The following is a 22,513-nucleotide window of genomic DNA, read 5'->3' on the forward strand; positions in this document are numbered from 1 at the left end:
TTTACACATAAGTTCTGAATAAAGGCAAGTATATTAGTAAAATGTCTTTTTACATGGTTGCAGATAGAGATCAGTGCCCAGAAAGGCCTCAAAGACCCTCAAAAACTGAGGAAGTTTATAGCAACGTGGAGAAAGAAAACGGAGAATCTAGTTATCCCAGTACACTCTCGAAAGGAAATGACGTCAGTCTCCACAGTGACCCATGTAAGCAAGTATTCTGTGCATTCACATTTCATTACATTTTCTGTGACTATTGCAAGCAGAGAAGTTATATAATTGTCTGATTTATATGACATTACAGCAGTGTTATACAAGAAACAGAGATTTCAATTGTAACTGTAGGATGCTCACTATGAAACCCAGCCATTGCTACCATTTTAAAAGTGTGTGAGATCTCTCAGCTCAACTCCAAATCAGTTAGACTGAAATCTTTGTTCTGCTACCACCTGTTTATTTTCAAGCATTATAGAGAGAGGTAGGAATGCAAGACTGATTCCCCCTCATAATATATATTTTATGTAACGTAACATGGGAAAGCAGAAAACTTAACACACATTCTCCTGGCACTGTGCCACTAAGCCCAATAGCTGAGCAGAAAACAGCTTTCTTTTCTTATCTGAACAAGAACACAAGTTTAAAACTGAGCTACAATATGTAACATCAGTTTATGAGCCTATACACCATTTGACACCTCGTCTACACAACTACAGTGTATAATGTCAGCTTATGAGCCTCTACACCATTTGACACCTCCCATACACAGCATGTAGTTGTCTTTTTATGATTCAGTTAAGTTTATCTATGAGCAGTTGTGTTAATATGAGATAATTTGTAACAATAATGGAAATTCCTCAATGGAATAGTATGTAAAATAAGGGAAAACACCCATACAGTTATGTGAACAGATGTGTGGAACATTAGAAACACATAACGGAAAGCAGCATTGACTGTAGCTTTAGATCTCTTTCTAATTTTCTTGTAAACATAACATTCCCACAGCCACAGTGAGACTTATTATTGATTATCTATTATTGAAAGCAGTTGCCTCACTGATGAAGGTGGGGAGGGGGTAGGGACGAACACATGAGGTATGGATGGGGTAGTGGGGTAAAGTGAGGCAAATCTTTTGACAAATGATTCTGTGGCTGCATAGTAAGACGAAAGGAGTTCATAATGTAGGGCATATGAGAGATATAGGCACATAAGAGACATGGAGGGTGGGGGAGGGAAGATAGGGAGGGAAAAAGGAGAGGAGGCTGGGGATGAAAAGGGTAACTGACATGGAAGAGAGAAAAATGGAGAGGGGTGGAAAAGAGAGGGGGAATAAATGGAGAAGGGACTGAAGAGAGAGGGGAGAGGGAGATAATGCATGTGCTTGATGCAGGGGGGGGGGGGGGGGGGGGGGGGAGAAGGCAGTACACGATCTGGATGGGGAAGGAGTGATGTGGACATAAGAGATGAGGGGCAAGGTAAGATGAGGCAGTGGTAAACAGGCTAGCTGGGATTCAGGCCAGGACGATTGTAAGAGCACAGGATATGCTGTAGAGGCGATTTCCACCTGCTCTGTTCAGAGAAACTTGTGCTGGAAGGGAGTATCCAAATGGCACACATTGTGAAGCAGCTGTTGAAGTCATTTGTGTTGTGGTGAGTAGCATGTTTGACAACTGGATGGTCAGACTCATGGTTCACCACAGTTGGAAGGTGGCCAGTCATGTGAGTAGATGGGTGGTTACTTGTCACACCTACATAGAATTATGTGGGTAATTGCAGCAGCTGATATATAACATGGTTACTTTCACATGTGGCCCTGTCCTTTATTGGGTTCAAAATGCCTGTGAATGGACTGCGGTAGGAGTGGTGGATGAGTATGTCGTACGGAGCAGGTCTTTCACGTGAACCGACCACGAAGGAATGACCCATGGAGGGCAGGATTTGGAGCAGGGTTTGAATAGGATGAACAAGAATGTATGGTTGGGTGGGCAGCGGAACACTACTATAGTTAATGTGGACAGGATTTTGGATAGGATATCGCTCAATTCAGGGATTGTCAAAAGGTGAGTGAAGCCCTGGTGAAGGACGTGGTTGAGCTTTTCGAGGCCAGGATGATACTCAGTGACCAGAGGAGTGCCGGTTGGTGGCTGGTTGATAGAGTTACTGGTGTCAGAGGAGCAAATGGCATGGGAGAGTTGTTTATGGATGAGCTGGATAGAATATTGTCTGTCAGTAAAGGCTCTGGAAAGGTTATCAGTATACAAGTCAGATCCTGTTATTTGAGGATTCATTATCCGCATTTTCTCATGTATGCAGCTTTAGTTTTAAGTCTAGTGCTGCCAGCTGTTAACAGTAGGCTGAAGTAGTGCATTAGCACATCTCAACTCGCATCTTCTTTCATGTTTGTTGAGAAATAGATTATCAGCTCAGGTCAGTAGAGCAGCGAAGTTGCACTTGACAGGGTCTGTTTTTAAAATGTTGGGTAAAAGGAAAGAAAGTGTGCCTGTCAAGGGAAAGAAATGTGTATGAAGGTTGTATTCAGTAGGAACAAAGCTAGAACTTTAGTAGATTGCTGTGAGAAAGATGAGCATATTGTCGACATTCTATGTGCTTTGGGACTTAGTCAATCCACTGTGAGAACTGTTTGTGATAATGCGGAATGAGTTCAAAAAACCGTTCCATCTTCAACTAACGTAAGTGTGATTAGAGTGCCCAAATCTTGCTTGGAGGCAATAGAAAGAATGGAAAAAAATGCTGTCACTGGATTGAGCACAACAACCAACAATACTTGCCTCTCTCTGGAGATGCTATTCAAGCTAAAGCCGAGAGCTTGTATGGAGATTTAATGAAAGAAGGGGACAATTCAGCACCTTTCTTGGTCAACTGAGGCTGGTTTTATCAGGTCAAGCATCATTTCGGGTTTCACAATGTTAAAAGGACAGGAGAGGCAGCTGTTGCAGATGAAGTTTGAGATGAGGAATTTAAAAAGACGTCTAAAAAAATTGTCAAAAAAATGCCAAGCAGGTTCTCAACCTTGATGAAAGGTGTTTATTTTGGAAATGAATGCCTAGCTGTGTGTTCATTCCTATTTAAGAAAATTCAACACCTGGACTTAAGATTGTCAAGGACCAATGTACCCTTTTCAGAGGAAATGATGCAGGCGATTGCAAATTAAAACCCATTATGATCTACCACTCTCAAAATCTTAAGAGCATTTGTAACAAGAGCAGGCTGAGAGTTCATTGGAAATGGAATAAAAATGGTTGGATGATGCTGCTATTTTCAGTGACTGTTTTGTTAATGAACCGAACAGAGAACTGAGGACGTATGGTGAGGGGGGGAAAAAAAATCCCTTTAAGAATTATTCTCTGTCTTCGTTGATAATGTTTCCAGCCAACCACTTACAATTATTGAGTCATACAAGAACAAGTCCTGTTTCTGTCACTGAACACTACATCCATCCTGCAACCCATGGACTAGGGATTTTGTCTACGTTCAAGGCATACTACCTGCATAAAACTTTATCCAACTCAAATAAGAATGTGGTTCGAATGTTAAACTTGCCATCAAGATTTTTGGTGACTGTTTAATATCAAGATGGCGATTGATGTTAGTAGAGTGTTACGTTTGACGTCACTCCAAAATGTATGAATGGTGTACAGAGGAAGCTGTGGCCCAATGCTGTGTCAGTACTTGAAGATGAAGTGAACTGTGACTCACAATTACAGCAAGAGAAATTGTGGATATGGCATGGTAAATTCACTGATTTTGATGAAGAGCTGTTTTGTGACCTCCTAAACTATCATTCTGAGGATATGAGCAATGAAGATTTTATACTTTTCAGTGAGAACAGTAATGAAGCATAAACAGAAGTTGAGGAAGTTCAGCCTGTTAGAAAGCTGACTCTGAAGAAAATGGCTGAGGCCTTCAGCATGATCAACGCTGTGATGAAGTTTTTGGAGAACATGTTTTGAAGAAGTAAGGAGTGCAAAGTGAAGAGAGAAGCTGAACATTCTCTTAAGTGTTATGAAGAGTTTCATAATCAAGTGGCAAAGAAGACAATACAGCTGCCAAACATTTCAGCAAAACAGGTTGGCCCTTCGAATGAATGTCAAGTGCCTAGGAAGAACAGTTCAGTTACACAGGGTTTGCATGTTAGAAACCCATCACGGAAGCTTAACTGACTATGGCACCATCACATTCTTCAAATGTAGATGATCCAGAGGCTATTTAGGATGTAGAGGGACTTAATGAAAATGATTGTAGTGTATTATCATATGTTTCAGTATTAAATTTTAATTTGTAATAATTTTGCATAAAAATCCATTTGAAGAAGATGAAAATGGTGATTTTTGGTAAAAATACTAAGAAATTTGGCTATTTTAGACTTAATATGTGAGTAAACAAGAGCCTACCCCATATTTTACACATAAAATGACACTCAGTTTATGCGAATTCTATGCTTGGTGATTTTGTGGAATAGAACTATCATGTGTAATGAGATTTACCTATGTTTCGACAACTCCTGCTGTGCCCTGGAGATGCGGTATCAGTAGGTGGTGAGGCTGTTAAGGAAGCCACTTCTTGACATAGAATGGATGACAGCTATCAAAGTGGAGGTACTGTTGATGCCTGACGTGCTTGATACAAACAGAAATATTAATGGAACTGTCCAAGAAGCAGAGATCAACATCTGGGAAGGTAGCTCATTTAGTTGAGATGGACTGGTGGTGATGATCATCAGCACCTGTACAAATTCTCTATATTTTTCACTGTCTAGTCTCTCCACTTTCCCAGATGATGATGAAAGGATGAGGACAACACAAACAACTAGTCCCCGAGCGGAGAAAATCCACGATCTGGCTGTGAATCAAAGCTGGGATCCCATGCTCCAGAGGCAGCAATGATAGCCACTAGACCACATGCTGCAGATGGATAAAGACTGGGTAAAGCAGATTTGGGAGTAGGTATTGTTATGGAGGAAAGGGAAGGGTTGTCCTTATGCTGAGTCCAAAACACTAAAATGCTGTCAATGGATCTGAATCAGTCAGTGGGTTTTGGGTGTCCGACTGCCAAAGGAAGGATTCCTGGCTATTTGAAAGCACTTCCCCTCCCATGCCCCTCACCCTCCCTCTGTAGCTCTTATATGCTCTACCCTCTGAACTCCTTTTATCTCACTGTGCAGCCACTGAGTCATAAAGACCTGTCGTACTTTATCCTGCTCCCCTTCCTTGCCTCATGCATTCCTCCCTACCCTTTCCCTGTCTGATTTCAGTAACCAATAGTCAATTATCAGTCTTGCTGTGGCTGCAAAAGTGTACATCTGGGTGTCTGTGAAGGTATGTGTATACTTTTACTAGAAAAATAGCAAGAGCTCAAAAGTTACTGTGAGAACTGTTTTGTTTTGTGTGTTTCTATGCTCCACAAATCAATCTGGTATAGGTGAGTGATTTCCATTTCCTTATTTTGTGTATTAGATAATATGATAACTCATTCAATATTGAGTTTAATAAGCAAAAGGAGAAAATATAAAAATGCATCAAATGAAGCAGCAAAAGGGTGTACAGAAGTCTAGAAAATGAGACTGACATGACAGAAAGTGCAAAATGGCAAGTATGGCTGGAGGACAAATGCAAGGCTGTATGTGTGTGGCTGACTACGGAAAAGATGTATGCCGCCAATAGGAAAATAAGAGAGACACATGGAGAAGTGAGAAGCTTCTATGTGAATATGGAGATCTCAGATGCAAAGCCAGAACTATGCAAAGAAGGAAAAGGTGAAATGGAATTATAGAAAGGCTGTATAAGAGAAATGGACCTTGAGGCAATGTTAGAGAAAGGGAAGAGAAAATACATGAAGATGGAATGATGGAGAGAGTATTGCAAGAGGAATTTGACAGAGCACTAAACTGCTCAAGTCAAAGCAAGACCACTGGAGTCGATAACACTGTCAGGATGACTGAGATCCTTGAAGGAGCGAGCCATGACAAAACTATTCCATCATTCCTGTATGCGAGATGTGTCAGACAGGTGAAATACACCCACACTTCAAGAAGTATGTAATAATATCTATTCCAGAGAAGACAGATGCTGAACAAAAGTCATGTTACAAAATAGTGGCATGAATTTTTTACAAAATAATGGAAATGCTAACACACGCCGACCTAGGGGAAGATCAGTTTGGTTGCAGAGAAATGAGGCAGTACTGACCCTATGGCTTATCTGCATCTGCATCTACAACTACATTCATACTTAACAAGCCACCGTATTGTGTATGACAGAGCGTACCTTGTACCACTTCTAGTCATGTACTTTCCTGTTCCACTTGCAAATACAACGAAGGAAAAACGACACTCTATATGCTTCCATATGAGCCCTAATTTCTCGTATCTTATCATTGTGGTCCCTGCGTTGTATTAGAATCAGTGTGCAGTCAGCTTTAAATTCAGGTTCTCTAAATTTTCTCAATAGTGTTCCTCAAAAATGATGTCTTCTCTCCAGGAATTCGTTTTTGAGTTCCCGAAGCATCTCCGTAATACTTGTGTGTTGTTCAAACCTACCGGCAACATATCTAGCAGCCCACCTTTCAATTGCTTCAATGTCTTCCTTTAATTTTAGCTGGTGCAGATCCCAAATGCTTGAGCAGTACTTGAGAATAGGTTGCAGTATAGCACATTTAAAATTCGTTGCGACTTTTGATGTTTGGCTGAGTGGAGGGGGACGCGACGCCATTGCCCAGGTAACACCAGTGGCGGGTGACTTCCCCTACCAAGCCGTCTGTGGTTCTGCACCCCTGTTACCACATCATGAATAAACAGTACAATGTTGTGTCACACATTAGATGTGTCAACGCGTGTCAGCTCCATAGTAAAGTCATATTTTCTGGTGTTGAAGTGTTCTGTGGTCGTCAGGTATTGTGAACAACTGTTTTGTGTGTGCAGTACTTTGGAATATGTGATTTTCAGTTAAAGAGTCATCCAAGAATGCATTCATGGGCTCAAGAAGATAGTTGAGGAGACACTGATTTATGAAGGATTGTAAAGAATTTTGAGGAATACGTAGCTTCTGTTGTTACCATGTTAAAATCTGCTTATTTTGTCAAAACACATTAGAGCCTAGAAAAAGTCATCTCTCTAATATTCTAATGCTGTTAAAATTGTGACAGAATCTGGAAATACTGTATTATTAAACTAACAACTGAGTGTGATTCAGGTCAATAGTTATGAAATGGCCCATTCTCAGTTTAAAAATAAACATGTAACTTCTTCATTTACATTGTTACAAAACCCACAGCAGTTCTCATTTAATCAGCTATCGATGGCCCCCAGTAATTATATTATTTAATTGAAAAAATCTGTAGTTACTTGAATATCGTAGTAGGAATGGAAGTTTCGCATATTAATCATATGGCAAAACACTCTTGTGTTTGTGCGCTATTATTTGCCAAAATCTTGTTTTGATATGTCAGACCATTTATGAAATACGAGGAATTTATGAATATTTCATTCTAGTTTTTTTCACTGACGCACAATTTTGTGACGGAGCACTTTACATACATTCCATTTTCTCAAGGTTGGAAACAGACAGTGATATAAATCCAAGTTTAAAGAATGATTCAATATGTAGTGACCTATTTCTGACAATCGATCCCTACAGGTGTACACTGCTTCATAAACATTCCTTGAAGTGTTAATTTACGTGCAGTGATATAGTTTTTCTTTGACTTAGCTTTTGTTAGGTATTCCATGCTGTTCATGTCTACACAATTCATTCATGTGTGTAGTGTTAAGTTATTGCTAAATATATGTGGGAATAAAGGAATTGTTTTCTCCAACACCCACATTTGGTGACCGCAACGTGATCTCGGGGTATCCTTTCAGTAATCGTATATATATGGTGTGCCGCCTGTGACTGTGCGTACCTCTAGTGGTGTGATACAGTGGTGTCCACAGTAGCAGATACATCCCACAGATGGAAGCAGTGACAAAGGCCATTGATTACGATGCCCTCGCGCATGCGCAACAATGTGATAGTGAGTTCGTGATCTATTGCAACAAGAGAAAGGATTGAAGCTACAGATCGTGACATTTCCTGAAGCAACCATTGAGTTGTACTGTGACGTAGCAAGAGGGAAGATACGTCCATTTGTGCCACAGCATTTCAGAATACAAGCAATTGCATCAGTGCACAATCTGTCACACCCAGGAGTAAGAGCCACACTCAAATTGGTCAAACAAAAATTTGTATGGCCAGGTATGCACACAGACTGTAAAACATTTGTAAAGCAATGCTTGGCATGCCAGAGGAATAAAATCACACAGCACATCAGGACACCATTAGGCACATTTCTTCCACCAAATCAGCATTTTGACTATGTGCATGTTGACATCATCGGCCCACTCTCGACATCGGAAGGCTACAGTTATTGCCTCATTGCGATTGACAGATCTACTAGGTGGCCTGAGGCATTTCCAATGAAGGACATCACTGCAGAAACTATAGCTCAAACATTTTTTCGTGGTTGGATTGCTCGGTTTGGAGTTCCACTGAGAATTACAACTGATCATGGACGACAATTTGAAGCCTACGTTTTCAAAGCATTGGCTACGTTCTTAGGTACGAAATGCATACGCACCACGGAATACCACCCCGCATCAAATGGCGTGGTTGAGCGCCTTCATCGACAGTTAAAGGCAGCACTGAGATGTCACGCAACACCAAATTGGACAGAGGGACTACCTATCGTACTTTTGGGTCTACGAACGTCATTCAAAAGTGATCTGAAAGCAACAGTAGCAGAACTGGTGTATGGACAAACGTTACGCCTACCTGGAGAATTTCTGCACAGCATGACAGATGATACAATCACAGCCTCAGAATTCGCCACAAGATTAAGAGAGCATATACGCCAATTGAGACCAACAATGCCTAGAAACCAGCTTGGAAGACACTCGTTCGTTTTTGCGGAGCTAGACAAGTGCACGCATGTATTCTTACACAATGATACTATGCGTAAACCACTGCAGCCACCATATGACGGACCATATCTGGTAGTCAGTAGGGATACCAATACTTTCCGTATAATGATTAACTGTACACCCAGCACAGTTGCAGTGGACCGTATCAAGCCTGCATTTCTGGACGCAACAGACACCACAGCTACCACTGAACACAAACCAGAGAAGACAGGAGAAGCTACAAGATGTGTTCCTGTACCCCATGAACACCACAACGTTCAGCGAACACCAGTCACTGCAACACCAAGACCGACGTCGAGGACTACTACACCATTCCCTGACACAACCACTGACACATGTGACGCACCTCCCGGTTTCAAGAAAGTAGTAGTTACAAGAGCTGGACGGCGTGTGAAATTTAATCTGCGGTATCGTTAGCATTAAAGGGGGGAGTTTCTGACAATCGATCCCTACAAGTGTACAGTGCTTCATAAACATTCCCTGAAGTGTTAATTTACGTGCAGTGATATAGTTATTCTTTGACTTAGCTTTTGTTAGTTATTCTGTGCTGTTCATGTCTACACAATTCATTCATGTGTGTAGTGTTAAGTTATTGCTAAATATATGTGGGAATAAAGGAATTGTTTTCTCCAACACCCACATTTGGTGACCCACAAATATATTATCTTCATTTAATACACAGCAATATATAACCTAACAATCACCAAACACAAATTTATAGCAACACCTATTTTTCACTGCAAATTAAGAATTTCTAGCAGTACTAGCAGCAGTTACCTACTAACGAAATATCACAATAACTATGGCCATTAAGGAAATGATAGGCGTTGCATCATGAAACTGAATAATTAAACTTTAAGATGTTTGAGAATGTGAGTTTATTACCCATTGGCTTCTTTAAAAAGTGTTTGGGAAAGATCGCAGCTCACTCTCGAATGAGCTGCTGATGTGCCGTGCACACACCGGCAACTATGCTTCCCTCCACTCGCTCCATACCAAAATGTCAAAAGTCGCATCTTATTTTAAATGCCCTATAGCATCCTATATGCAGTCTCTTTTACAGATGAACCACACTTCCCAAAATTCTTCCAATAAACTAAAGTTGACCATTTGTATTTCCTACCACAATCCTCATATGTATGTTCCATTTGATATTGCTTTGCTGTGTTACACCCAGATATTTAAATGACATTATTGTGTCAAGCAGGACACTGCTAATGCTGTATCTAAACAGTACAGGTTTACGTTTCCCTCATCCACATTAACTTATGTTTTTTTTAGATTTAGAACAAGCTGCCATTTATCACAGAAATTTTGTCTAAGTTGTTTGGTACATTCCTAGGGTCACTCAACTACAACGACTTCCCATACACCACAGCATCATCAGCAGAAAACCACAGATTACTGCCCCCCCACCCCCCTCCAGATCATTTATATAGAAAATATTAGCAGCCATATCACACCTTAGAAGGTTGGTTAAAGAATGGCAAACCTACATTTATAGCACTTGTAGATTTATAGAAAGCTTTTGATATTGTTTACCGAAATACAGCTTCTGAAATTCCGAAGGTCGCAGGAGTAAAATACAGGGAACCATAGGTTATGCACAACTTGTACAGAAACCAGACTGCAATTTTAGGAGTTGAAGGACATGAAATGGAAGCAGTGGTTGAGAAGGGAGTAAAAAATGTCGTGTGACTACGGCCTCCCATCGGGTAGACCGTTCGCCATGTGCAAGTCTTTCGATTTGACGCCACTTTGGCGACTTGCGCGTCGATGGGGCCGAAATAATGATGATTAGGACAACACAACACCCAGTCCCTGAGCGGAGAAAATCTTTGACCCAGCCAGGAATCAAACCTGGGTCCTTAGGATTGACATTCTGTCGCGCTGACCACTCAGCTACCGAAGGTGGACGAGAAGGGAGTGAGACAGGCTTATCCCCAATGTTGTCTGATCTGTACATCCCCGATGTTATCCAGTCTATATGTTGAGCAAGTAGAAAAGGGAAAAAGGGAATTCAGGGCGAATAAATAAAACTTTAAGGTTTACTGATAATATTGTAATTCTGTCAGAGGGGCCAAAGGGCTTGGAAGAGCAATTGAATGGAATGGAATGGATATTGTCTTTAAAGGAAGTTGTAAAATGAAAATCAATAAAAGTAAAATGAAGGTAATGGTATGAAGCAAGATTAAATTAGGCAAAGCTTTGAGACACTAACAGATGGCTTTTGTTATTTGGACAGCAGAATAAGCGGCTGTGTCCAAAGAAGAGAGAATATAGTATGCAGACTCACAATAGCAAGAAAACATTTCTGAAAAAGAGAACTAAATGTGCTATGAAGCCTTTTCCTGAGGTATCTGTCTGGAATACAGCCTTGTATGGAAGTGAAACATGGAAGGTAAGCTGTTCCAGACAGGAAGACAATTGAAGATTTTGAAATTTGGTACTACACAAGAATGCTGAAAATTAAGTGGATAAGCTGAAAAACGAGTGAAGAGGCACTGAATCATAATTTGGGAGAAAAGAAATTTATGGTGCAACTTGACTGAAAGAAGGTACTGACTGATTGGTCACATCCTGAGGCATTGCAGAGTTATCAGTTGTGTAACACAGGTAAGTATAGGGGTAACAACTGTAGTGGGAAACCAAGAGATGAACACAGTAAGTAAATTCAGAAGGAGTAGGTTGCAGTATTTACTTGGAGATGAAGAGTTCTGCACAGGGTAGACTAGTCTGAAGAGCTACCTAAGTAGTCTTTGACAGAAGATCACAACAGCAACAGTTGGGTAGTTATGAGCTCACAGTGTCTGCTTATCATAAACAGGCCTACTTGCATACTGTTCTATTATGTGTGCTATTATACTATAAATTGCTCATTATTTATCATGTTACCTTTAATATTTTAAGTAGTTGGTCTTGTTCCATGAGTAATTTGTTTTAATGTTTATAGCTGTGAGCTGTACTGAATCGACAGTGAGTTCTCTCAAACCACCAACAAAGCCACCAAGACCTGGACCTCCACCTCCACAGCCACCACCTCGCAGAGACAGCATAGAGAGCACAGATCTTTGACATTGGTAAGAATGTAGGGACATTTCGAGGTAGTGTGTGTCTCAGTTTTATAATGGCAGTATTTGTGTGTTCTCACAAAGAGAAGTTAAATGAAGTAACTGCAACCATTTTGTAAGTAATCAAAACGTATTTGTCCTGGTGCTGATTTGATTTCTTTGCTTCCTATTGGTCCCTGCAGTTACCCAGCTAGTCAGATTCACAAGTAAATTTCCATTTCACTTTAGCTATTGTAGTGTGCCCCTGTTAGATGTATACAGTGCATCCAGCAAAGGAGTCTGTAATTTCAAAATTAAATAAGATCTATAAATGATTGCAATGAAAGGTATGTTTATTGTGAAAGAATGTTATATGGAAGCTAAACAGAAGTTTCAAAATAGTCGAAAAGCTGCTAATAGATGGTGCTGTAATCACACTACCTATTACCTATAAATAGTGGGCTGCAGCTCATAGCAATTAGTTCCACCATTGAAACTTGAAAGGAGGTTAGCATACTGGAGGAAGAGGTTGAAATCATGTATTTCATTTAACAACATCTTTTTGTGCTAATGGAATGCCATGGTTTGGAACGCAGTCCTAAGGCAATAAGGCACAGTTTTCAAATAGAATTTAATGTTCCGAAAAGACCCAATGTGAAAACCATACGCAAGCTCTTCACCAAATTCCAATGGAAAGACAGTGCGGCTTATAATAGAAGGGAACATTGGCCCCAGGCAAACTGTCGTTCCTCCTGAAAATGTCACCATGGTTTCTGGAATTATTCAGCAAAATCCAAGGAAATCCATTGGAAGAATTGCAGCAGAGACTGGTTTGAGCTTTCCAGCACTCAGAAGGTGTAGACGCAGGGCCAACACATTTCCATTCAAAATATGAAGCCATCAGGTCATACCTGTACGAGCTGTGTCACAGAGGGCTGACTTCACGATTCAGATTCTCACAGTGATTGATAATGAAGGATTTGGCATTGGCTACTTCTAGTTCACAGATGAAGCTCACTTCCAAGTGAACGGAGTTGTGAATAAGCAAAACTGGTGATTTTGGTGTTCTGAAAACTCCCATTTGTCTGAAGTGAAACAACCGCATTTCCCCAAAGTTACTGTTTGGGCAGCAGTATACAGCACAGGCATTATTGGCTCTGTTTTCATGCAAGAAATGATCACTAGTGCACATCACATTGCAGTTTTTGAACAATTTGTCACCACACCAGGCACTGAGTGGTTCACCCAAGATAGGGCTAGACTACGTATCACCAAACAGGTGCCTCACTTTCTTGATAAATACTGCAGAAATAGAGTCATTGTGTTGGAGTATTGCAAATTTACTGATGCAGGGTTGGATTGGCCTCCATATTCGCCTGATCTGACTTCTTGTGACCACTTTTTGTGGGGCACATTAAAAGGCACTGTCTACAAGAACCATCCTGCCATTCTGGACGATCTAGAATCAGCAGTCTTGTGTGGCATCTGAATCCATTTCAAATGAGACACTGCTAGATGTGATGGCAAATTTCATTTTTGCTTTGTGCTGCCTCCATCCAGCAAATGGTGGACATTTCAAAAACACTGTGGTGTGCTTGCAGAGGATGAATTTAGTTATGCATGCTGATACTGTACAAACTGCACAGTGTACAATGCCGTCAGTCATCAGCTTTTCGAACTATTTTGAAACTTCTGTATAAAGTTCTTACAGCTTTTACAATAAACGTACCTCTTGTTGCACTTGTTATTGATCTTAATTTCTGAGATATTTAATTTTGAAATCAGGGACTTCTTTGCTGTATCCTCTCTCTCTCTCTCTCTCTCTCTCTCTCTCTCTCTCTTTCTTTCTCTCTCGTGTGTGTGTGTGTGTGTGTGTGTGTGTGTGTTTTTTTTTTTTTTTCAGAGTAGAGTTTGTTGACTTCTAGTAGCTCTGAACAAATCCACATGAAATACAATTATCTTGTGACTGTGCTACTGCAAATTAATTGGACTACTACAGCATTGCAATGTTGAAAATGCTTCAACAAATGAATAACCTTCTCAAGTAAATCAGAAGTGTTTCTTCTGGAATAATCTTTGTATATTATCCACTAAGATACAACAACTTCTTCCATCCACAATTTAGAAACACAGCATGACATCTTCTTCTTCTTCCTCTTCTTCTTTTGAAGGGGCCAGCTAAGGACCATGATCCTTGTGTGATTGTCTTCTGTACTCACCATCTGTTTTGACCCGTCACAGAATTTTTTTCAAGGTCTTCCTCTCCTGACTCTAGTTTATCTGTCAAGCCTTTCCTGTTCAGATTCAAGCATTCTGAGGCATATAGGACTTCAGGGCGGATAACTGTTTGGTAATGTTTTAGTTTGGAATTGTAAGGTAGGCATTTCTTATTATAGATGTTCCTGGTTAATCGATGTGCTAATTGTTACATATTAATCCGAGTTGCTAGTGCCGTTCCTTCTGATAGATTAGATTCCAACCATTCTCCTAGATACTTGAATGTGTCAACTTTCTCAATTTGACCTTGTCCCAGCTGTAGTTCGCTGGGAGTATCACTGATGTTGGAGAGGTATTTTGTCTTTTCGGGTCGACAGAAGCGTCCGATCCAACGCGTCGGCTTTGACCCGTGACGTAAGGATGTTGTCGTGTGTGACATCATGACGGCGCGGAGTTTGGTTTGAGTGTGCCTGTCTCCAGTTCTGTTTTATCTTATTTTATTTACTTTTCTGATCTGTTCGTTCTATCTCATGAGATTTTTTTTTAAATTTAAAAACACTTATTACTTATTTTAATTATCTGTTTCCTCGAATTTCTGTTTTAGTTTATTATATTTATCTTTCTGATCTGTTCGTTCTATCCCGTGAGATTTTTTTTTTTAAAAAGACAAAAAACACTAATCAGCTACTGAAGCATCTTTATCTTCTATGGGTTGCAGGGGTTACGACCCCTGGGGAGGTGGGTGGGTATTCATGCATGGCTGTCTTCACTTACACGTTGTAGCTACGCAAGGCGTCCAAATTTGTTTATATTTAGTTTGCCCCCCACGCAAAACACCCCATTTCCCGTGCTTGTCCCGTTAGTGTCATTAGGCTTCTTGTGGAAAGTGTGTGTGTTTGTTTTTGTTTCTGCCATATTTGTGATGTCATGGGTCAAAGCAGACGGGTGGGATCGGACGCTTCCGTATTTCCGTCTTTTCTAGTGACAATTGAAGTCCTACCTTGGCAGCCTGGAGTTTTAGCATATTGAGCTGCTTTACTGCTACTTCCACTGGGCTTCCTATAAGTGCCAGATCATCTGCAAAGGCTAAACAGTCTACCACCTTCTGTTTGTTTCCCAGGTAAATACTGCTTGGTCTGTTTTGTACTTCCATTTCTTTTCGCCACTCTGTGGTCACCTTGTCCAGCGCACTGTTGAAGAGAAGAAGTGAAAGTCCATCTCCCTGTCTAACCTCCTGTCTTCATCACAAAGCTTTCTGAAAGTGTTCCTGTGAACTTTACTCGTGACCTAGTGTTACTCAGGGTCTTTTGGATAGGGCTGTGGGCTTTTTGGTCCAGGCCAGTTTCCTGCAAAATTCTCATAAGCGTATGTCTGCCTATTGTATTGTATGCTTTCTTGAAGTCAACGAAAGTAACTACGTACTGTTTATTTGCTAGTTTAATTTGGCTTCAAGTTAAGGATCTGCTCAGCACAAGAACATCCTTTTCTAGAACCACCTGGATAATCTCCAAGTTTTGAGTCCAATTTTGTTCAATAATGCCTTAGATAATATATTATAGGTACGTATCAATGAGAGCCCTCTATAATTGTTGATGTCAGTCAAATCACCCTTCTTGGGTAAGGGATGGATCAGATCGGATGTCCAGTCATCTGGTAACTTCTCAGTATCCCAAATGTTCTGTAGGATATCAGTCAAGTTGATGATTGCTTTGTCTCCAGCCTGCTTCCACAGCTCTGCAACTATAACGTCTTCTCCTGGTGCTTTGTTATTCTTCAGGGACTGAGTTACGTATTTTACTACTTCTTCTGTTGGAGAGTGAGAGTTTGTTTGTCTGGAACTGTCTTGATAGATAAAGGAGGTTTTAGGGGACTCACAGTTGAGATTCTCAAAATATTTGGCCAATATGTGGCAGTTGTCTTTGTCATTATAGGCTATGTTTCCATCTGGTCTTCTGAAGTGTAAGCTGGGTGGGGCATAGCTTTTAAGGTTTCGCTTGAAGGTTTAATAAAAGTTTCTAGTGCTATTCTTCTTGAAGTCTTCGTGTAATTGAGTCAATTGGTCCTGAGTGTACTGATGTTTAACCTGCCTTGTGGTTTTGGCAGTTAGCCTGCACTGTTCTATGAATTACTCCTTATTTGTTTCAGACTTTTGTGAGCTCCATCTTAGCCAAGGTGCTTGTCTCTTTGCGATCGCTTGGTCACAGGTACTTTCTGTTTATTTAGTGGGTTGACTTCTGTTGTGGCTTTTACTAATTTTTCCCTTAGTTGGTCCCATTCTGTTCCATGATAATGTGCATCCACGCATCTCCGAGGTCACACAAAGTTTAATGGCCAAGTTCAAGTGGCAGCAGCTTGAGCATCCACCCTACAGCCCAGACACGTCGCCCTGAGACCTCCGTGTGTTTAGTCTGCTGAAAAAAACCTTCAAAGGGAAGCAATTAAGTTCGAATGACGAACTGGAGGACACAATGGATGACTAGCTCCTGTCACAGCCACAGGACTTCTGGAAACAGGGAATCCTAAGGCTCATGAAACAGTGGTATACTTTTGCTTGGCCTCTGGTGACTGCTTTTGAATAAAGACTTTAATTATGACCACAGTGTTGTTTTGTACCTTTCTTTTGAACACCCCTCATACAGCTCAAGTTCTGAGATTAGAGTGAAATTGATTAAATTTCAGTATTCTTCTTCTGTTTTGCATCAATGTCACAGTGTTTTGTAATGTTGTGTGCAGTTATTTGGTGGTGGGCTTCATTACTCAAATTCAGGATGACAGCACAAGGAACATACACAAAGCCGACACAGGTAGCTCATCCTCACGGTGATATTGCAATTGACGACTCATCTCTCAAGAGGTGCACTGACTCTCCAGGAATTTGTTACAAGCAAAAAAAGAGATAACAAACTCTCCAAGCAGATTCATATTCTCGATTACTAAATCGTTATATAGGTAAACAACTGCAACCATAGTATATCAGTTAGGTAGACATTACATTACATGTTGTGTTATAATTTGTTACCTGCTGTATCACTGTTAACCCCCTCCAAATTCTGTCCTGTATTTGTCCTGCCTGATCTACTGTCTTCAGAAACACAAACAGTTTTATATATTCATGATTATAACAACCTTCCTATATACAATTTCTTATGCAGGAGCATGTAATGCAGCTTGTGATGTGTGTATTTTGAATTATCTAAATGAGGTGTCCATAGTGTTCTTCTGTTGCAGATTTCAAGAGCTTGCAGGAAGCTCATCTGCCTTATACCAAATGAAGCATTTGTAACCATCAAAAGCATTTTTTTACGTTCATAATGTATATGGGTAATATAAAATATAAACGAAGCAAACCACAAAAAGATCCAGCATGATAGCAAAGACTCAGGAACTTTGGTGCAGACCGTTGTTGTACCCTTCTGTTTCATTGTAACTTGTAAATTAGCGATGTAACATATTGAACACAACTGAGGTTGGTTACTATAGAAAACTGTACCCCGAAAGAATGTTAAAAGAACTGTATATTTATGAATGTAAAGTAGTTCAAATTTGTAGTTTCTTTGCATATATACTGTGATTATAATTTAATATCTTTTTGTAAAATACATCTCTTTTTGTGGATGTGTCCTATGCAATCTGACTGGATAACAGTATTTATCCTATAAATACTGAATGTGATATGTGCAATTATTGTCTTATATAAAATTTTATTTTGTATTAGTTTAAAGTTTCTTTTCTGACTCCCATAGTGGTTGTATTACACTGCAAGACTGTTTACACTAATGAATGTCATTTATAATGAGTCATTTTACACATTGTTAATTTAATGTGTATGGACATTTGATGGCTATTTTAAATTAAATATGGCATTTTTGTAGGGAGTAGGTCTTTTTAGTCATATAACAAATGACCCTTATGTAAACAATCTTAAAGAAGTCTAGAAAGGAAACTTTCAATAAATATTTTTGTTATGCATTTATTAGCAACTACAGGAGCTCAAAAAATTTTGTTTGAAGTGGAAGCTTGTAAATTTGTGTGTTTGTTTATTAGAAAAAACTAATTTGCTCATATTTCTTGTGTGTGGTTGAACATACCCAGCAATATCCTCCATCCTATCTGACTTCACTAATTCCAGAGCTGCAGTTAACTTGACAGGCAATGCTAATTCCCAGTGCGTTCTTTTAGAAGTACATTGTTATAGAATGTAATACTATGAAAACTTAAATTTAAAATTTGGACTTTAGGTTCATCTCAGGAGACTGTGTGCTTGCATAGAAAATGTGCTGCTCGTATATGGAAGTAATATCAACATTGCAACTCCAGATAATTGTGGAAATGAGATGTCACTTGTGAACTGCAAGAAGAGCCCAAATAAAGTTCATGCAACATTTATTATTTCCTCAAAATCCAAGAAAATGTTGGACTGGCGCACGCATTCTACATAATTATCTGATTGCAGTTCCTTTCTGCACTGATAGTGATACCTTGGACAACTGCATGGTCCCCTTTGACCATGCAGTATTGCACAAGGATACCAGGTGCAAGGTAGGTTGATGGAGTCAACCGAACTGACAATCAACATGGCCTCTTTAAAAGGTAGCTCTTGGTTGCAAGGTTGAAATTAAGGATGACCCTATGATGAAATGAGTACTGATTAAGGTGCTGTCTCTGCCCCCCCCCCCCCTCCCCTCTGTGGCAGGGCTTTAGTCTGGATGTAGATAACAAAGAAAGAAAAAGCGAAAACAAGAACCTCTGATTTGCAGATTGCAGACTAGTTACGAGTGATACTTAAATCTGGTTGTTGAACAACATATTATGAGAACATATATGTTAGACAGAAGACAGGAATAGCATGTAGGGTCAAAATCTAATGTGTGCTGTCGGTTAATGTTATTTGGATCAAGCTGATTCCAGACAGTGAAGGCTGATTTGTTGGCCAGTGAAGCAGGGACAGGGAATATTAGATGTTTGGGATGTTATTCCTTGACCTGGAATTGCAGGCAACATCAGATATTTGTAGCCTGAGGGGACTTTGATGAAGCCAGTTCCCAGCATAGCACATAACAGCTTTGGGAAGAATTATGCATACACGGAATTTTCCCTTTTGTAGGATCAGTAGCTGGCAGAAGTGGCACTGTCACTTTTGAGTTGCTCAACCTTGGTGGTGGGAGAGGGGTAGAGATTAATAAAGAAGCTGATCTGGCAGGTGTCATAGTTACTGCCCACTGATGTCCCACAAGCCTTCTGGATAACTATTCTCCAGAGACTGACAGTGGTAGTTGTTTTGTAGCATAAAACACTTCGTTTCCAAGAAAGAACTGATTAATTTCACTGTTAAGAAATCATCAGCTATCTTTAAGGACCATGTCTCTTAATCCATACTTCTTGATACTGTTGACTGGTGACATCTTCCTTGAAGTACAATGTGCAAAGAGTTTTAAAATACCATTCTGCTTTGTTGTTGTATCACTCCCTTTAAAATCGATAATTGTATATTCCGACTCTCAGTATATTACAAAGTATTCAATTTCACTTCATTTAATCAGTATAAGATATGCATCACTTTGTGTTCTGATATTATGAAGTAGTGAGCCAATATGTTTCTGTAAACGGAATAATATATTCTGAATATACATTTGAAAATTTAAGAGTAGAAGTGGAAATAATTTCTTCTAATTGAAACAAGTTTAATTTACAGCTTCACCATTGTACATGCCGCCTGAGCTTCTATTTGTACGGAAAAAGTGCCTTTCCACTTTGCTATTTTGTTCCTGTTGTTGAAAAAGTCAAGTATAGCATTTAAAGAAACAATTCTCTCTTTTTATTGTCTAAAATAGTACTATGGCCAACTTTTTTAAATATGTTATGTGCCTCTCTAAATACTAATGTAAGGACAATAAGCTGTTTGCTGAATACTCTGGCAGTACTGTATGTAAAATGCCACACATTTATAAATTCTCTAGATTCCATGTCACTTACGAATAACGGTTTTATGATGGTTGTCCTTTGATATTGTTCTAGAATAAAGATGTGTGGTGTTAACATTTTGTCTTTATTTAGCAAAAAATCTCCCATAATAAGAAAAACCATCAAAATAATTGTGTATCCTCACAAAAACTGACGTAGTTTTGCCTTGGACAACAGCTTTTGCCCCAAAACTCTTACCAGTGTAAGTATTGCTTGGGATGAAATGTTAAATTAAAAAAAGAATTGTAATAAGAGCAGCAAATAAAACAGGAATCAGTTTGCAGTTTGAGTAAAAGACACACACACAGAATTTAGACTGGCAATGTAATTCAAAGAAAATGAAAGACACCACAAGAGAGATCAGTGAGCTAAGTTCCAGAATAACCACATGATTCCATAATGGTAGCAAGTGTGCATGTGGTGAGCAGTGGGTATTGTGATGAGCAGTGGGATATGTGATGTTGCTGCTCAGAATGCTACAGGTGGATTGTGAGCTGGAGAGCATATTCATAATGAGGAGAAAATAACTTCAAAATAAAGAACGTGTGCCATGATTGACCTCACACTTAAATGTCTTGTAGCCCTTTTTTTCCGTATAATCCTCTGCAAAAAAAATTCTTGTGACCGATGTGGTCACACATTAATGATTTATTGTGAGAAAGAGTGAGCGTTACTCCTTCCAGTTAAGTTAATTACTACACCATTGTGGACTTATCATCTTGTGTTGCAATGCAGTCAAAGAGATTCTCAAAACCAAAATCAACCTTTTCCCAGAAATGGAGGCAGGAGTCTTTTCTTAGATAATCTGCTTTGCAAGACCTTATGACCAGTAGAAATGACACATTAATTATACATTTTTCTTCGCGTGTTTATTCCTAGCAGCGGGACTCAGCAAGCTGAAGGTACACTGTCCATAGAGGTGTCTGCAAGGGGAGCATTCCCCCCCCCCCCCCCCCCCCCCCTCCCCTTTCCCTTCCCTTCCTCCAGGAATCTGGAGTATAGAGTTTTTATTTATTACACAATTTTCACAAACTTCTGAAAGTGATTTGCTTGCCTTTTAAGCGTCAAAGTTATCTACCTATAACAAGTACTGAGTGGGCTATATTAAGTATTTGTATCGCCTGTAAAATTTATTTCTTGTGGCTTGACTCGCCTCAGAGCTGACCAACTCATTTCACTCTAGGAATCAGGAGGTAAGAACAGCACTTCTCTTTAGAGTACTATGAGTATGAGGACAATATGGCAGTTAAACCACATTACTTCATCTGGAAGAGTCTGGAATGAATGAGAGGCAGTCTGAATAGACATTCATCTGTCTTAAAGGGGGTAATATATAGGTATCAGAATGATGACATCAGCAGTTTGGTCCCATAGAAGTTACCAAAACCTGGCCGCGGTGGTCTAGCAGTTCTAGGCGCTCAGTCCGGAACCACGCGACTGCTACAGTCGCAGGTTCGAATCCTGCCTCGGGCATGGATGTGTGTGATGTCCTTAGGTTAGTTAGGTGTAAGTAGTTCTAAGTTCTAGGGGACTGATGACCACAGATGTTAAGTCCCATAGTGCTCAGAGCCATTTGAACCATGTTGTTGTAGTTGTGGTCTTCAGTCCTGAGACTGGTTTGATGCAGCTCTCCATGCTACTCTATCCTGTGCAAGCTGCTTCATCTCCCAGTACCTACTGCAACCTACATCCTTCTGAATCTGCTTAGTGTATTCATCTCTTGGTCTCCCTCTACGATTTTTACCCTCCACGCTGCCCTCCAATGCTAAATTTGTGATCCCTTGATGCCTCAAAACATGTCCTACCAACCGATCCCTTCTTCTAGTCAAGTTGTGCCACAAACTTCTCTTCTCACCAATCCTATTCAATACCTTTCTTCTGTAGCACCACATTTCGAAAGCTTCTATTCTCTTCTTGTCCAAACTGTTTATCGTCCATGTTTCACTTCCATACATGGCTACACTCCATACAAATACTTTCAGAAACGACTTCCTGACACTTAAATCTATACTCGATGTTAACAAATTTCTCTTCTTCAGAAACGCTTTCCTTGCCATTGCCAGTCTACATTTTATATCCTCTCTACTTCGACCATCATCAGTTATTTTACTCCCTAAATAGCAAAACTCCTTTACTACTTTAAGTGTCTCATTTCCTAATCTAATCCTCTCAGCATCACCGATTTAATTTGACTACATTTCATTATCCTCGTTTTGCTTTTGTTGATGTTCATCTTATATCCTCCTTTCAAGACACTGTCCATTCCGTTCGACTGCTCTTCCAAGTCCTTTGCTGTCTCTGACAGAATTACAATGTC

The 22,513-nt window shown here is 39.9% G+C and overlaps 1 protein-coding gene across 6 annotated transcripts in view; it reads left to right on the plus strand.

Annotated features, from left to right (window-relative positions):
* LOC126416453 (rho GTPase-activating protein 44-like) overlaps window positions 1-20,273 on the plus strand; it is a 343,310-nt gene extending 323,037 nt beyond the window's left edge. For 5 of the 6 annotated variants that reach the window (XM_050084185.1, XM_050084183.1, XM_050084181.1 and 2 more), the window contains 3 exons: window positions 64-204; window positions 11,922-12,048; window positions 17,464-20,273. In XM_050084185.1, coding sequence (XP_049940142.1) covers window positions 64-204; window positions 11,922-12,043 — 263 coding nt within the window. In that variant the 3' untranslated portion in view covers window positions 12,044-12,048; window positions 17,464-20,273. The remainder of the gene's footprint in view (window positions 1-63; window positions 205-11,921; window positions 12,049-17,463) is intronic. The other variant, XR_007575461.1, reaches the window with a different exon arrangement.
* The last annotated feature ends 2,240 nt before the right edge of the window (window positions 20,274-22,513 follow it).

The sequence above is a fragment of the Schistocerca serialis genome, chromosome 8 (assembly GCF_023864345.2).
Source record: "Schistocerca serialis cubense isolate TAMUIC-IGC-003099 chromosome 8, iqSchSeri2.2, whole genome shotgun sequence".
Lineage (NCBI taxonomy): Eukaryota > Metazoa > Arthropoda > Insecta > Orthoptera > Acrididae > Schistocerca > Schistocerca serialis.